Genomic DNA, 17,353 nt, shown 5'->3' with positions numbered 1-17,353 from the left:
CAGCATCTAGGGGCTGGTAGAGTTGTTTCATGTCACCTCTCATCCGAGCAACTTAAGTCCTTAAAAACTGGACGGAGCCAGTTTCAGGATCCTGCTGCTGTTCATGCCGTCGTGACTAATTGGGACACTTGAACAGAACAGTTAATGTCAGTAGTAACTTCTGTGTTTTTCCTGCTACGACCACTCAGAGTGTCTGTTTGACAGTGGCTGTCATGGCGATTTATTTTGAAAGGTGGATAACTTGAAGAACGAGGATGAGTGAATTCTTCCAGCTGATTTGCATTAGCAGCACATTGTCCATGAGAGATACACTCCTTGGACATTTACGATGACTTTGCTTTGAGTCTGATTCACACTTTTGTTTTCCACAAGCAGAAACACATTGACGAAGCTTTCATTTCAACCTGATCAGTTTCAGCGTATTCTTTAGAATGGACCTTGCCCCTTACCCAAACAGAGAACTTGTGTATAGCTGCTACAACAGGCCGCTGAAGCCAAACCTACAGGTATTCTAATTCCACACACCTGTATTGACGTCAGTCAAGTACATGCAAGCACATACTATGGAGATATTACCACACTGCATGCCCAGCGTCAGCAACGGGAACAACCAGCGGGTCACACTGAAGGCTCTATACTAGTTTTTTCACATATATGGTTCTTCCCAAACAGCTGGAAAAAACACTGAGGTTTTCATTTGGTCATCTCTCCATAGACAACCAATGTAGTATTCATCATTCATTCTACAAGATACTGTCAATGAAAGTCATGCGGCAGCAGCAGGCTCCAGAATTTACAGAAAAGCTGATAACAGACCCGTATAAGCTTACAAACAGCATCATAGCTTGCTGCATTTCTCTCAAAGAGCGTAAATACATACGGTATGATCAGCTGTAGCTGACGCCTGAAGACTGTCAGGGGTCTGAGGGTCACTCCTGGGTCACTCCAGGCACATTCAAACTTCACTGGACCTCAGATTCAGTCAGATTAAACTGAGGCAGCAGCTAAGATCGACTCTGGAGAAGAGCATAAAACAGAGATGCAACAAATTAAAGTTTTAAATGTTAAGAAAAGCTTTCAAAATGAGTTCAAGACATGTCATTTACTCCAGTTTGAGACGAAACTTCCATCTTTGTACAATATAACATGACAGCAGCTGGTATGTTATACATTACCTCACACCCCTCTCCCACATAAACCTCTTTTGTTTCTTACCTCTCCGTCCTCAGCCACACAATGCTCCAAGAAACCCGCCCATACGGATAGACCTGAAGACTGTGTGTGTGTGTGTGTGTGTGTGTGTGTGTGTGTTAGCTAGACATGGTGGGCTGGCTGAGGGACATGTTGTGAACTGTTTTTAAAAAGTTGTCGGTCACACTGCCTGAGCTGCAGGTGTGGGCACGTTCCTGTTACCATCAAACACACATATACACACTCCACCTGGACAACGGTGTGTGTGTGTGTGTGTGTGTGTGTGTGTGTGTGTGCTGGGGCTTGTGAGTGTGGCTGTAGCTGGAATGTGAAGTGATAATTCCAGCGGCAGCGTGCTGTCGGAAGCATTTCGCCCATTCACTGACTAATTTCTGGCTCAAAGTATTAGAAATTCAGTAGAAATTATGGACTTTGAAGTTGGCTTCACCAGAAGAAGTATATGAAATACGTTTGGTCCTGTTCCAAGGATGTGAAAATGTTGTGAGAGTGACTCAAAGATGACAAAGAAGTGCATTCAGTCAGAGCTGTAGGGGGGGGGCGGAGAGATGTTCAGTGTAGATACTGTGGAACAAATGTTTTGGTACAAGCTAAATGCATCCTGGTGCCACTGAAGTGACTAATGGGGAATTACAGCAGTGGCTGATTCTCACCAAATGTGACTCCACAATCAAAAGGATCAAGAGGATCAAAAGTCAAATAACTTTCTATGTTTATTTTTCTGGTTCTTACTAGATATCTTTGAACAGAGCAACATAGATCCTCAGTATCAGGACCTTGTGACTAGCCTTACTCCTGGAAATTAATCTCAGCTTTGTTGTAGGACTGTCACGCTAATATTAAATGGTTGCATTATTGATAATGATTGATTGTCACTGGTTGTCATTTTATGAGCCTGTCAGACAGCAGATGGCAGAGAGAGAGAGAGTCGAGGAAGAAGAGAGAAGGCTGGTTCCTGAGATGTTTTGGTTGAGTGTCAAATGAAAGCATTAAGAAGGTGTGATGGGCTGTTAGTGACTGGCAAAGCCAAAACCTACAATTAGTGATTTTTAAACAAACAGAGTCATCACATAACCCTAACCACCCCACCAGCTGTGTGTGTGTGGTTTCTGGCTGATTTAATCAAGCAGTTTTTTGTCAATTCATCACTCTGCATGAATTTCAAAAGCTGTAAAATTACAGTTAGCATGTTAACACTTGTGCACTAAGGCAACGCACATGCAATATTGACTGCTTTGGCTCTATTTAGAGGACAAGCCTCCTTCAGGGCTCCTTATTTTTTGACTGAGCGGGCAAGACATGCATTTGGAAGGGCTGAGCCCAACCCTCGCCACCAGCCCCGCCATGCCAGGCTGCCACAGTAAAGTGTGTGTTTTACTGCTTGTAAATTCAACATTCATTTGTAAGACAGAGGATGATTTTTTCCTTTTTCTAACACGACATAGTGTCTTTAAGAATAAAGACACACTGCCAGCTCAGTCGGCTAACCAACAGGAGTGAGGCAATAAATGAATGAGCATGTTGTCGGAAAGAAATGAGTCATGTTGTGGATGTGGGACGTGCTGCAGCTGTCAGAAGACAAAAAAGATAACAGGCCCAAGACTGTGTCCATGAAATGTGAGATAAGAATCTAGCCCGTCCTCTTCGACTTGTCCTGACACGTACGCGTGGTGACTTTTCCTGCACCAGCCACCCTCCTCTGTCAAGCCTATCCTCACACTTTGATTGATGACCTCAGAAATGAAACTCCATCATGTAAGTTGGCTAGGAGAGCTTATGAGAGCTGATCCTAAAAGCGGCATGGAGGAAAGGAAAAAGGAAAAGAGGCTGACCAAAGATCAGCTGGCAAACAGCAGTTGAGGCTGAGCAGCTGGAGATAGGAAAATCATCGATGTCTTATGTCCCGAAGGCATCGGTGAAGTCAGTGACGTGTGTTCAAGTGCCCTCTTCTGACAGCTTCTCTAATCTGATAAAAGAGGTTAAAATGTATTGATCCAACTTGTGCCAGTGTTAAGGTTGGATTTAGTATTAGTAGTCTACATAGTTCAACTACCTGTCCAGTCACCCCTGAATTAAATTATGTTTAATTTACTCATTAAAATAATTGACTTGAGTTCTTACTCATCAAAACTTTCCACCATCGTTAAGTGGGAGCTGTTATACTCTGAACATGTAGTGCCACGTGTTGAGAAAGGCTTTTATGAAAAGTAATGACCGTGAAATGGAACAAAAGAGTTCCTGAAGGTTGTAACATTAAACTGTAGGTCAACACCCTTTTGTTGCAGTACAGCAAGTTAGAGACAAGCTGCAGCACGGTCGAGCGCTTCACCTCCGTTTCACAACGCCGAGCATGACTAAACGGACGGAGAGCGCGAAGGCTTTCAGATGTGTGAATGAAATACAGTGCAGCTGCATGTGCACTGTACAGCCCGCCGATAACCCACGTGTCATCGGTCCAGTCGCAGCGGCTGCTGTTAAAGTAAATCACAGCCACAATGCCAGCTTGAATAATGCAGTAAGAGTGTTGTGAAAGGGTGAGTCAGGCTGCCTCAGCCCTCTGCTGAGTGTGATCCAGCTTGTGGTTTGGGCTGCTGTGACGAGCTTGTTACAGATGCATGTACAGACACACACAATGGATTTTCACTGCTGTTACTAGTCCATTTAAGACCTGATATATGTTACCAAAGCTACTGATGAGTGTGTGTGTGTGTGTGTGTCTTTACAAGCTAAAGAGTAAATCGATTAATTTGCTTGTGGCACATAGTAGCATGTCTGCCACATGTTAGATGTTACAGGCCAGCAGTCAAAGGCAAACTAACACAAGGGTTCCTTCAGTCCTCGGCTGACTGCCGCTCCACACAGCACACACACACACAATGGGATCCATTCAGTGCACAGAACTTGAAGACACTTCACAAAAATGTGCCACCTGTGGCATCAAAGATAATGTGCATGATGTAATGTATTGATCGAAGTATGATGCTCAATCCCTGTAGCAGTATAGATGGTATGTCTCTCTATATATAGCAAGAGGGCACATCTAAATTCATCCAGCTCTCACTGAATTTTGATTTTATTATTCTATCCTTGACTTTTCTTGACTTCATAATTGCAGTTCTGACTTTAAGGCTCATTATCTTACTGCTTGTCTGTATCTTGGCTGGCCACACTGCTGTGTATCTGCTCCAGCCCTGTGGGTAAAAATACTTGAGTAAAGCTTTTATGAGCTGCACACATTAAAAGAATGCTGTCTCTGGTAGGTAACATTATCCCTGTAAAAATATATTCAGAGTATCTCTCTTGCACTGCAGCTATTTACTACAATGTCTGATGTGTTGTGTGATGACCACCTTGACGAACCACTGTTGTGTTGGTCAAGCAACAGAATGTATTATTGCAACTGAAATATTGGTGGAAAAAAGTCACAGTAAGATTATTTTTCCTCGCGGCTCGGCCCTAACGAGCACAGAGGCGGCATCAGCACACTTTCTTTGGGAGGCTGGATTGTTTTCAGTCTCTCAGGTCTTTATCCCAGGTGAGGTGCTGGGTTTCCATGCTGTTAAATCCCCTGTGACTGAGCTGAAAGAGGCTGAAAACCAAAACCCTGCTCAAAAACAAGCCTCCACAAAAGGGATAGAGAACCGGCTTTTCCCATCCCAGCGTTCTGTAGCTGCTGAGGTCGGATGATACAGTTGGCCAGTAGCATGTCACAAAGTTTAGATGGTGTTTCATCACAGGAAAGTCAAGAAGTCACACACACACACACACACACACACTTTCTCATTTCACACTTTTCACAATTTGGGAGAAGCAGGAGGCTGAGAAAGCAGAAGAAAAAAAAAAACAGATCAGCCAAGCAGACCTCAGGCTGACGTTATAATGTGACCTTAAAGGAAACCAATCGATGCTCTAAGTCCTTTATCTCTTCTGCCATTAAGCTGCTGAACCCTTTTTCAATGTTATTTTAGAGTAGAGGAAGAGGGAGTAGGGAAGAGTAATGTTTGGTTTTTATTATTATTATTATTATTAATTAGTTTTTTTCATTGTTGCTCTTATCTTCATACTCAGGGCTCTTGAATCAGTGTGTGTGGAAAGGAAAACTGGTAAATGCTCTGTGTTTGTACAGCATCTTTCTAGTCATTTCAACTACTACAAAGCGCTTTTACACTACAGCCGCCACACATTCACCCATCCACACATCATCCACGCAGGAGGAATCAAAGTTAGAGGAGACTTTTCTTTCACACACATTCACAAGTTGGGTTGAAGCGCCGATCTGCCGACTGATGGATGACCTACTCTACCTCTAAACCACAGCCACTTCAATCTTTCCACACATACCATCTCACCGTTCACTACAGTCAGGCAGAACTGGCACGGCTTTAAATGTGATGTGGGACAAACCGTGGTGACACTTGGGCAGCGGTGCACAGAGAAAAGGCAAACTTCTCTACACCACCAACATTCCTTCTTCAGAAATAAGAGGAAGCCTGATGTCCACTTTGGCGACATCATCTCTGCCTTTAGAAACTCTCTAACAAAGTTGCATGCACTCATGTACAAGCACATTCAAACAATGTCTCCATTCACCATTGTAGTTGTTAGTAGCACAGTGGCTCACAGTGAAATATCTCAACAATCATTACATGGACTATGAACATTCACACATTCCAGAGGATGAAGTCTGATCCTCTGACTTCTCATCGAGTACCATCATTGAAATTATTCGATACTTTGGTTTATCACTAAATACCTGCAAAACCAACGACTTCCCTCATATGAACATCAGCAGCAGAGCAGCTTCCAGCTCACAGCATCACTGTGCCTGTGCACATGCTCATTGTCGACTTTTGGTGTCGGTGTTGACGCGCTTCATTCACACATCTGTCAACACTGGCAAAGCTCACCCACATCCAGTTTTAGCCACATTAAGACAATTTTAAAATCAGCCTACCACCACTGTAAAAAGTGACAATAAAGACTTCTATCTAAGCAATAACAAGGAACACTTGTGCATGTATTTAGTATTAATAACCTGTCAGACTAAAGTGGGACACATTTCAGTGTTCAGTGTACACAGTGTACGCCATCATTGTTCATCATTCATGATGATCTGCATGGCTGTTTCTGTAGCTTTGAAATAATTATAGTTCATATTATTTATCAAATATCCTGATTTTTTTCTCCACAAATCATTATTTTTATTTTTTTAATTTCATCATTTTTTAGGAACTTTTGGTATTTTCTTCAGTCACATTCACGCCTCACTGAGACACATAAACTCCTATCTTCCTACAGAAGCAATTCCCAAACTCATGGCTGTGTCCTATCTCAGACATCATATCTAAGCTTAACTTAAGAAATCCTAACTGGAAGTGACAAATATACATACTACTCATTAAATGTATTATTGTTTGGTCCAACTCACAGCTAAAATAACAGGCCTGCGACAGTCACCCTGGAGTTTTTTTCTCCTGTCTGGAACCATTTGGTTCATTGATTCCTGGCACAAACATGAGAAAACGGTTTCTAAAATAAGTTGCATAAATGCCTTGAAAAGGCAAAACAAAGAACCTTCCCTGCAGACCGAGGCTTCACTCCACCAGCAGACATTTGACAGTCAAAAGCTTATTTCCAAGTCAGATATGGATTTCCTTTATATACGGTCAAACCAGCAACATATCTGAAAAGGTCAAAGTGACTCATAACCAGATGCACAAGATGAAAAGTTGAAAAGTAAGAAATTGTTTGGCAGGAAAATAGGAATAAATGAAAAGGTCAAACTTACAGAGACGTTGTACTGGAATAACAACACAGTTTGTTTTGTGTCCTTGGGCATCTATCGGTTAATGAGATTCCCTCCTGATAGAAAGAACAAAGTGTGTGGTCTCTACTTCTCAGAACATTAATGCCATTTTGGTGTGTTTGAGCCTGCTTTAATCTGGATGTGCAGCAATGGTAATTACACACTTCAGACACGTTAATTGCTACTCCCACTACTCAGTGTTTAAGCTGTGATTGATTTTTTTTAATGTAATGATTGCTGGGTGGTGTCGCTACGCAGTACACATGCTGCCACTTGTTAGTTTGCCAATGAGTTGGCAGAATCAAGTTGTGTTAATTATTCAGGGTATTTTAGCTGATGACAGCCCATATCTTAAAAATACATTCTGAACGTAGCTTTCTCAGCTGCTGCATCATATTAATAAAGTACCTGACAGTAAGGTGTTCCAGTGACTGCAGTTCACAACCTCTCTTTTCACTGTAGTACTCTGCACACACTGTGATTGTAGTAAACTGTGTGTTTACTACAACTGAAACGTGTCTGAAGAGTCACTGCAATGAAGTTCCAGATTATTTTTTTGTGAAAACCCACTCTGAACATGTTGCTAGGAGTGTTTTGAATTAATCCTCCAGTGTGCAACTAATGGTGATGCGGTCTGTGTTTTGAGAAGAGTTGCTCCAGGAATTGGTTCTAAGTGATTGAGGAAAAAAAAAAGGTAATTAGTAGTTCAAGGAAACCAATGACTCCTTCGAAGCCCCCAGAATAACCTGTACACCTTTATGATATTTACATGAAAGAGTTGATCCTGTATTTTACATGTAAAGACTGGGAATGTTAGAGTTCCAGATATAGAGTCAGATGAATATAATATGTAATATAAGCATGATCTTTTAATCCAAATGTAAATCACCTACTATTTGATATTCAGTGAAATTAAATAAGGCAATGAGCTGTGATTTAATCCTCTGAGAAAGATGCAAATGAAACGTCACGCTTTTTGATGAAATATACGCACAAGTACACACAGAAGTTAATTAGAGGAAGGAACAAGGTCCCACACACAGCCAGAGACGGCCTGAGTACTGAAACGTGTCCAGTAAATCCTCTTTGTGTGCAAAAGCCTCTTTTTTTATATACAACCAACCAGTGGCATCAGTGGTGTGCATGTATATGATGTAGTGTATCCATGACTTCAGGTGGGAGGCTAGTCTGCTAGTGACGGGTAGCTGCATGAAGAGGCAGGGTAGGGAGGAGGGGGTGTTTAGGTGGTGGACACACTGATGGTTAATCCTCTTAGGGACACAGGGAGGCTTCGCTGTGTCCTGCTGGTCCTGTCGGACTGCAAAGCTGACTGTCTGGGTGTGATTTTAAGAGATTGAAGTTGAAATGACTTAAAGTGAGACGTTTATTGGGTATTGTTCTGTCCGAGCAGGCAAGTGCACAAAAAGAGCAGTTGCTGATCATTAGTCAGTGGTCATGGAGGATAAATGTCTCAAAGAAAATATGAAAGTGGCTTTGAAAACTTGTCAAAATGGGAATTACACCAGCTGACCAAGAGGAGCCTTATCCAGCTCTGACTGTTCAGACATTTAAGCAACAAAAGATTCTCTTATTGCAAAAAGAGCATGAAAAACTTAAATATAAATTGGATAGCAGCAGAATTCACAAGAAAATGGAGTCGGTGTGCAACAGGGACAGGGACAGAGCGTGACATGGATGTTGGAGACGCACAGCTGGTTAAATGTGCACAGGAAATATGTCTGGTCTCTATTGGTGTAAAATAATCCCATTTGGTTTAAGACACACTCCAGCGACGGTCCAGTGCCTGGTGAGTCAAGTCGTGTTAGGTGTGGACGGCTGTTCTGTCCGTGATGGTTTGGTCATTTACAATAACACATGGCCCTATCAATAATGCTGAGAGATGGAAGAGCAGCCACAAAGCCAGAATTTGTTCTTTTTTTCTTCCTTGTTTTTGCACCAACAACTTGTTTCTCACACACATCCATTTTGGCATCACAACAGTCTTCCCACGTATGCTTTCAGTTCAGAGCAGACAGACTCCCATAGAGCGACTCGCGCCACTAATCAGTCACACCGTTACAGAAAAGTTGTGCAGTGTGAACACCACAGCGATCCGACAGCTGTCATGTGTAGGTGCCACTGGATGCCCAAATCAGAGGCTAATTTAATGGTCTTTGATTCTGGAGGCCTTGACGCGACCTTGACATTAGTCACATTGAAGGAACAGACAATAGCAGGCACCGTATCACCTGCCGCTTTTCTTGCAAAATGAATAAATTAATGATGTGTGACATGGTGAATGTATTATCTATGCAGGGTGGTTATTCTCCTCTAACTTGTGGTGTTTGTCTGAAGCAGTGCAATTTTTGACCATGTGTCATGCAGCTCATACAGTCAGTCGCTCTGAGTGTGCACAGTCCTATCAGAGCAAAACTGAGCACTGTTTGTTTTACCTTATGGCCTTATAAAAAGTCATGTGGTACGATACGTATTCTCCGACCTGGAACAGTGTGTGTGAGAGAGAAACCATTCAGGAGGTGGTTGTGATTATCTCACATGCAGGGGTTTTAACATGCTGCTAGATGATCTGATGAGCTGCTGCTTCAGGTACCAGTGACACATAGCATATGATCCAGCACCTTGCCAGGTGACATGTCAGTGCTCCAAAAGTTCAGTTTAGTTCAACAGTTTTGCCAGACAGCCCTGACTTATTCAGCTGCAATACAGCTCCATGTTTTTTTCTCTCAGGGCTCCATTAGTCTGAATGTGGCCGTCATCAGTGTTAGGCAGCGTCAGGGTTAGGCAGAGATCACTGTTTGGGTTGATAATGCCACTTGGTTGAACTGTGGGAAAGATTGTGGTCATCGTTAAAAGAAGCCAATTGTTAAAGCTGATGGGAAACAGGAGGTTTAGTATAACAGTGTCAAGCTAACGCACAAGAATCGTTATTCACATGGTCTTTGAGTTCCCTGACTTTCATAGTGAATTAAATTACAGTGAGTTTTCCTCAGACACTTTCTGGCACCTTCTCATTGATCCCAGGAACCCCATAACTGACTGTAAGTCCCACTCCAAGATCTCTAAATCCTGTACAAGAACCTCATAAACCCCCTGTGAAATCTCCCTCTTAAGAACAACTTAAGAACAAGTGCCTGGAGGAGATGCTCAGAAACCTCCTGGGGTGTCCTTGCTGCTCCTCAGATCCTTCATCCATCTGAAACAGCCACCATGCAGGATATCACACAGCGTTTGTGTTTGCACGGGACAGGTGTGTATACGACCGGATGTGTGTTCTTGTGTAACCTACTTGGTGGTGTGATGGAGTCTTTCCTAAACTATGTTGTTGTTGTTTCATTCAACATTAGTTTGGTGATGTTCAGGGGTAGGTTAGAGTTCTTCAGTTACAGTATACACTGGGTCAACGGGAAGTCTTCACTAAAATAGAGACGCATGGTGTGTGTGTGTGTGTGTGTGTGTGTGTCGGGGGTCCTTTAAGGATATCCCATTACAAACAACCTGCCACCCACACACACTGTACAACAGCTCTACTCCAGCAGTATCCGCTTTGTTTGTGTGTTCTGGATCTAGTTTCACTCCCTCTGGTTCATCTCTGATGAAAAAAGAATAGCTGATAGTGATATTGACCTCTTTTAAAGAAGGACAGAAACAATCCTGTCAACCTCTGACGTGACAGAGTTGGGAAAGTGCATCACTTGAGGCACATGTGATTTTCAGAAATGTCACCATTTAACTCTTGACAGATGAACATGACATCAGTGTGTGATTGTTCGAACCCTCACCGCTGTTTTTACGTCACAAAACTCCATCTCACTTAACACCTAACATGGGCACAGGTGAGACACACACACACATCACAGGGGAAACATTTCTCTTTTGATGAATTAACACCAGTACAGGTACAGGATTTTCACTGAGTTTCACAATGTGAGACATCAACTTCACATATGATATCATATGTCGGCTCACAACTCACAAGTCTCAAAACCAACGACAGTATAAAACAGCAGCTTTTGATATTTATGCCCACATGGATGAGAGATATTCTCTCCTACTAAGACTGATCAGCAGGACTCACATCTGCTGGTGTCTAAGAATCCAATCTGCTCTACTCCTTCATCCAGCTCAAATCTGTTGAATGCAATGTGGCTGGTTTATTCAATTCAGGATCCACTAATGCAACAGTGCTCCGGGGAGCCTTTACCGGCACTGAGCGGTGCACAGCCTCAGTGTCAAAGAGGGGATTTACCTTCCTCTTGTCCGATCAGAATCAACTGCAGGAGGACATTCTGAAGCCTTTGAATGCCTCAGCATAACAAAGAGTACAACAGAAACATGATAATCCTAAAGTGCAGCAGCTGTGATCACTAAAGCGTTGTTATCAGCCTTCCACCTCCGGTCTGGCCTGATGCTTTCAAACCAGCTTAGCCAACTAATACTACAGTTTGAGGGGGAACGTCTGAATCCTGCAGGTACAGGAGCACCAGGTGCCTGCAGCTAGTCAATTTTGTGTCTTACCTGTTGAAATCCCAGGCTGTCCCCGTGTGCTCGTTAGTGGTTTAATCCAAGCAGCAAAGTGCTTCCCACGCCATCCACCTTCCATCTGCAAAAACTTACAAGTAGCTCCTGAGTTAAAGGGAGGAGGGAAAGGAAAACCCCAGCTCCTCCCCTCACTGAGAGCAAAGTTCAACTTCCTGGTGTGCAGGATGGCGGGACAGACTGTCCAAGGGTTGACACAAGTGCTGAGAGGAGTCTCTGTAAAAGGATAGGAGTGGGCTCACAATGGGATGTCCTCTGGTGCGGTTATAGTACACCTAGCTGGCTCAGCAAGCAGCACCGAGGAGACAAAGAAACTGGTTGTGCAACTTTCCAGGCAGATCACAGCAGAGCTGCCAGAGCCTTGAATGAGTAAATGAATGAATGCACTTCACCTACTCACAGGTAGCTGCCATGTACCAACTTGTACTGTATGTACAAATATTTCAAAACACTGTTTGGAGAAGCAACACTGCTGTAATTTAAAAAGTACACTACTTTTGGGCTTCTGGGCCCAAAAACACAGAGGAGACTTTAGTTTTGGTTTCTCTGCATTATTTTTGAGTTTTGGGGGAAGTCTTGCCTGCGATGGTTCTAAAACTGTTGAATCTGCAGCTGAATGATATTAACTGTAGTGCATTGGATCAGTTAAATTAGGTCAAAGAAAAGCACAATAAAACACCAAACACACAAGAGAAATGTTTACCAATTTGAATATTAAGAAGTAAAAGAGAGGCAGAGGCAGAAAGCCTCATCGCTCTTCAGATCTGCACAAGTCAAAGGAAGTGTCTGTCACTGTGGCATCTCTGCAGACCACTCACCCCCCGCTACAGAGCACTGTACGCCAAAACCACCAGACACAGAGACAGTTTCCTCTCCCAGGCCGTCGCCCTGATGAACTCTCACTAGTCACAGAGACTCAGGAACCACTGTGCAATAGTCCCACTCCTGCACATTTGCAATATATTTGCACTACATAAATGCACCACACCTACCTCCAATGTATATACTGCTTTTTATTCTAGTTTATTTCTTACTTTTTTTACTGTACATAAAGAGAGTAGTTGCACTGGAGTCAAATTCCTTGTTTGCTTGTACAAACTTGGCCAAATAAAGTTGATTCTGAGCAGCTCCACCTGGTGGCGCTCGCAGTTCCGCCGAGTGGCCGCTGGGTGGCGCTGTGAGCTCTCGGGTTGATTATCAGTTTGTTTTCAGAGCGGTGACTTCCGGTGTGCTTCCTGGATTTAACCTGAGCGGTGTGTGACAGCTGTCAGGAGGAATATCAGTGTTTATTCCGATAAGCAGCCACGCAGAGTGAAGCTAGCTCCACGGCAGGTAGCTTAGCTCGTGCTGTTTGTAGCTAAATGTTTGCTAGCCTTTAGCAGCCTGTCGGCTACAGGCTAACCTCACGTTCGTGTCTGACTGGACCACAGTTTGACAGCCAGTCGGAGCTTTGCCTGAGTGAACATTTAGCCATGAACTAAAGCCTGGTTTGGTAACGATAGCTTTCTTAATGTTAGCTCGTGATGCCGCTCGCTCCTGCAAACCAGTCCCAGCTGATCCGCTCCAGTCAGAAGGACGAGTGCTACCAGAGCCTCCTGAGGAGCAGCGCCAGCGGGGCTTTCCACACACTGGCCGGTGGGTTTGACACACACAGCTGCACTAAACTCTTCGGAAGAGACCTTTAACACACCGAGCAGCCCTCGGTGTGTTGGTGGGACTGTGGTCTGTCTGTTTGGGTGAATGCAGAGAGGTGCTGTGATGGTGCATTGGTAGCAGGTCAGTAACACCAGAGCCCACATGGCTGTAAAACCAGCAGGGCAAAACAGACCTCCACTGCTTTTCAACGTCCAGACCGCTGTGATGTTACTGTCCAGGCTACAGAGATCAGAGATGTTGTTACGCCCCAGTCTAGGGGAGCTGGGACACAACATAAAAGAGTGAGAAAAAAAACAACTTACAATTTATTATTACAACAGAAAGAGGCCTGACGTGCAGGTAAAAAAGACCATAGTCAAAACAAAATAGTGCAATATATGTACCACCACCCAAACTACAAAACTAATAGGAGCACTATTACCAAATGGCTACCAAAATCTGAGGACAAATTCTGTTTAGAGAACGCCAGAAAACACAAAAGAGCTGCTGTCAAGCCGAGGTTCCCCCTGGTGACTGAACTCCCTGGATTTAAATCCTTGGATGCAGCAGCAGGAACCAATGGCACAGCGACACCATTTGCTGGTCGGAGGAGAACACTGACTCTGACACAACACAAGAACCAAACCAAAAGGACTGGTCTGGTTATCATCAAGGGGAAAAGCAGCCATTAGTTTAACCATGAAATGGCGTAGGAGCTTCAGCACTTTAGTGTTAAAGTTTGTTGGTTTCTGCAGGATCCAAAAGATGGCTGGACTGGAGGAAAGAGATCGAGCTGCTGTCAGACTTTGCCTACTACGGTCTAACAACATTGTCAGGTAGTTTTTGACTGAAGCAGCACGAGATCTGAACTTTATTTTATGTAAGCGTTGCTGTTGTCTTTTGACACTCTGGGATCTTCATCGTTTGCCACCCCAGGTCTCCAAACCCTGGGCGAGGAGTACGTCAGCATCGTCCAGGTGGATCCCACTAAACGTCAAATCCCCTCCACGGCCAGACGAGGCCTCTTCATCCTCTGCCACGCTTTCACGCCATACTTACTGGACAAGGTGCTGGTGTGTCTGGAGAACGAGCTGGAGAGTGGCCAGGAGAGCAGTGGTGTCGGCCGGCGGCAGGTGGCGCGCGGGCTGTGGAGCCTGGAGTCTTGGCTGAGGAGGTGGATGCGGAGGGCAGTGGGGCTGCTGTCGGAGCCCCAGAGGAAAGCGTGCTTGCCGGTCGTGTTTTTCCTCCAGCAGGGCCTGACCCTCCTGCACCGACTCCATGTGGCTCTCTTCTACCTCAGCGGCTCTTTCTATCACCTGTCAAAGAGGACGGCTGGGATCAGCTACGTAGGTGATTTTCTTTTCTTTTCTTAAATGTCTCGTATGGATGATTCCAAGCAGGGTTCCAGGGTGATTGTGGTTTGAACCTCTCTGTGTGGAGTTTGCTTGTTCTGTCTGTGCTTGCGTGGGTTCTCTCCTGGTACTCCGGCTTCCTCCCACAGTCCAAAGACATGCAGGTTAACTGGTGGCTTTAACCTGCCCGCAGGTGTGGGTGTGATGAAAGGCCCAGCCGTGCACCGACATATAAATTGTAGATGTTCTGTATTTGTACAGCACCTTTCTAGTCATTTCGACTCCTCACAGCGCTTTTACATTCACACATCATTCACTCAGGAGGAATCTAAGCTGTTCTTTCAAACACATTCACACACTGAAGCTGCTTCAGGAGCAAGTTGGGGTTCCCGCTCTGCCTCTGTGAGACATGGTTATATACACATATACGCCCACATTGCTGGAGCTTTTCCCTGCGACGCAGGGTGTACCGCTGTTAGGCAGGAGTGTAGATGAAGCACTGCCTGTAAGGTTCCTTCTGTGGGTCATATCTACATGACTGTCTGTGTGTGTGTGTGTGTGTGTGTGTGTAGCTGTGTGTAAAAGGGCCGAACAGCGATGACAGAACCATCAGGAGCAGCTACAGGCTGCTGGGGGCCGTGTCCCTCCTCCAGCTGCTCATCACCGTGTGTCTGCAGCTCAACAACGTCCGACAGAGACAGAGAGCCAGGCAGGAGTGGAAGCTCTACAGGAACCTCAGGTACAGGACCAGGACCAGGACCAGGACCAGGACCAGACCAAAGGACACCACATAGATGGCAGGGCAGAATGTAGACCAAAGCACCTGATCCTTAATGTACAGTCACATATTTCACTATTCAGTTTCGTCCTGACCAAATTCATTAGAAGTCATCCTCTGGGGAGCTTGAATATCCCCAGAAGAGTTCACTGAGTTCGGTGTGGCCAGCAGTAAGAAAAGTATTGTAGTAAAAGTCTTCCGTGAAGTGGGAGAGTTGAGTTTTCTGGTGACCTCTTGGACTTGTGTGTCTCCAGCCCTCAGCACACACACCGCTCAGGATCCAGAGCTGCACGCTGCATCCTGTGCCTGGAGGAGAGGAGGCACCCCACCTCCACGCCCTGTGGACACCTCTACTGCTGGGAGTGCATCACAGAGTGGTGCAACACCAAGGTCAGGCCTGCGTCACAGCAGCACACTTTGACTCAGGGCGTCTAAGACGGTCTAAAATAGTCTAAGGCGGTCTGCCCTCTCAGCTGACGGCTGCAGACCCACAGTGTAAGAGCTGGTTGGTGCTCATGTCTTTGGTAGCATGTTTGGGATGTATGAGCACCCCCGCAGGACCACGTCAGCAGACATGATGAGCTGCTGAGCACCCTGTGGTCAACATGGCTCCTGTTGTACAGAACAGTTTTGTGCTCATGCTGCAGTGTACCCACTCTTTGTACAGAGAGTGGGAGGAATGGGGGGGTTAAGTAAGTTTTAACTTCTGCTCAGTGTGATTGTGTGTGCAAGTACACGTGCTGACACTGTTTTCTGTCTCATCTCAGGCTGAGTGCCCCCTGTGCCGGGAAAAGTTCCAACCTCACAGACTGGTGTACCTGAGGAACTACAGCTAGGACTGCAGAGCCTGATACCACACACACACACACACACACACACACACACACACACACACACACACACACACACACACACACACACTCACACACACTCTCTAGCCCTTTACGACCTGTGCAGGCACGCTGCCCCCCAGGGACGTGTTAACATGTCTTCCAGCAGTCACTCAGAACTTTGTGCCAACATCCTGTAGCTTCTTCAGGTAGAAACACAACCTTCATGTTCTCTGCTGTTGGCATGTTGAATCATGTAAATATTACTTTTTTAATTTAATTAAAACTTTACCAGATGCTAATAAAATGCAGGAAATGACCAAATATTTGTCCGTTCTGGGTCCTTTAAATGACTGAATATGAACATGGTCAGATTTGAGGTGGAGGACGGTGTCCACTGGCAGGACGTCAGAGCACTTCGGTCTCTCTGCCTCTTCCTCAAAGTGCTGAATTCCTTTTGGACATCTACAAACCTGCAGAGGAGATGGGGTTATCAGCTGGAGACCTTTTGTACGCCTCCCTCAATTTCCCATTAGATAACAGCTCCTGCTGTCCTGTTGTGTCTTGTAATGGAGCTCTGACCTCCGCTGTCTCTGGGAAGGTCGATGACCGTCATTAAAGAGGTCCTGCACACGTCAACGTGTTTGTTGAGCTGCAGACTAAATGACATGACTGTACTGCAGTGAAACACGTCAACGCTGATGCTAATATTCACATTTCTGACTGAGTAAGAAGAAAATCTGCAATTCATTGGTTGAACATGACTTTTAAATAAGCTGTGACCTTTTGAGGCCAATCCTGAGATGCAGTGCACCAGGTGGGACGTGTCTATGTCATGAACTTTGGTGAAAAAAAGAGCAGCCACCTACGTTAAACTGCTGCACTCATTTTCAAAGATGCTGAGACTGGCTAACATTAGCCTTCTAAATGAAGCTAAGGTTACGTTACATCATTCACAGGACGCACACACACACACACACACACACACAGTGTGATGTGAGCTGCTGAGGTGCAGCGGCTTTGCTGCTGTGTTGGATGCCATGTGTCTCTGTGTGAAGACTGCCCCAGGCTGGCTGTAAGTAAACTTGGCATGACTGAAACGGTGCCAAAGGACGGGTTATAAGGAACGGAGAGAATGGGAAGTGAGCACATGCTTACATTCAATACCTTTCTTCTCTCTCATTTC

At 44.9% G+C, this 17,353-nt stretch overlaps 1 protein-coding gene across 2 annotated transcripts; it reads left to right on the top strand.

Moving 5' to 3' along the window:
• The first annotated feature begins 12,817 nt into the window (after positions 1 to 12,817).
• pex10 (peroxisomal biogenesis factor 10) lies at positions 12,818 to 16,258 on the top strand. Of its 2 annotated transcripts, XM_070839777.1 has the most exons (7): positions 12,818 to 12,904; positions 13,090 to 13,207; positions 13,963 to 14,043; positions 14,144 to 14,553; positions 15,132 to 15,298; positions 15,592 to 15,727; positions 16,105 to 16,258. In XM_070839777.1, the coding sequence occupies exons 2-7, from the start codon at positions 13,096 to 13,098 to the stop codon at positions 16,171 to 16,173; spliced, it is 975 nt and encodes a 324-aa protein (XP_070695878.1). In that variant the 5' UTR covers positions 12,818 to 12,904; positions 13,090 to 13,095; the 3' UTR covers positions 16,174 to 16,258. The 2 variants fall into 2 exon arrangements, with proteins under 2 accessions (XP_070695878.1, XP_070695877.1); XM_070839776.1 differs by having other exon boundaries at positions 12,843 to 13,207.
• Positions 16,259 to 17,353: the final 1,095 nt, after the last annotated feature.

This window comes from Pempheris klunzingeri, chromosome 11 (assembly GCF_042242105.1).
Source record: "Pempheris klunzingeri isolate RE-2024b chromosome 11, fPemKlu1.hap1, whole genome shotgun sequence".
NCBI lineage: Eukaryota > Metazoa > Chordata > Actinopteri > Acropomatiformes > Pempheridae > Pempheris > Pempheris klunzingeri.
This window is presented reverse-complemented; position numbering and strand designations above follow the sequence as displayed.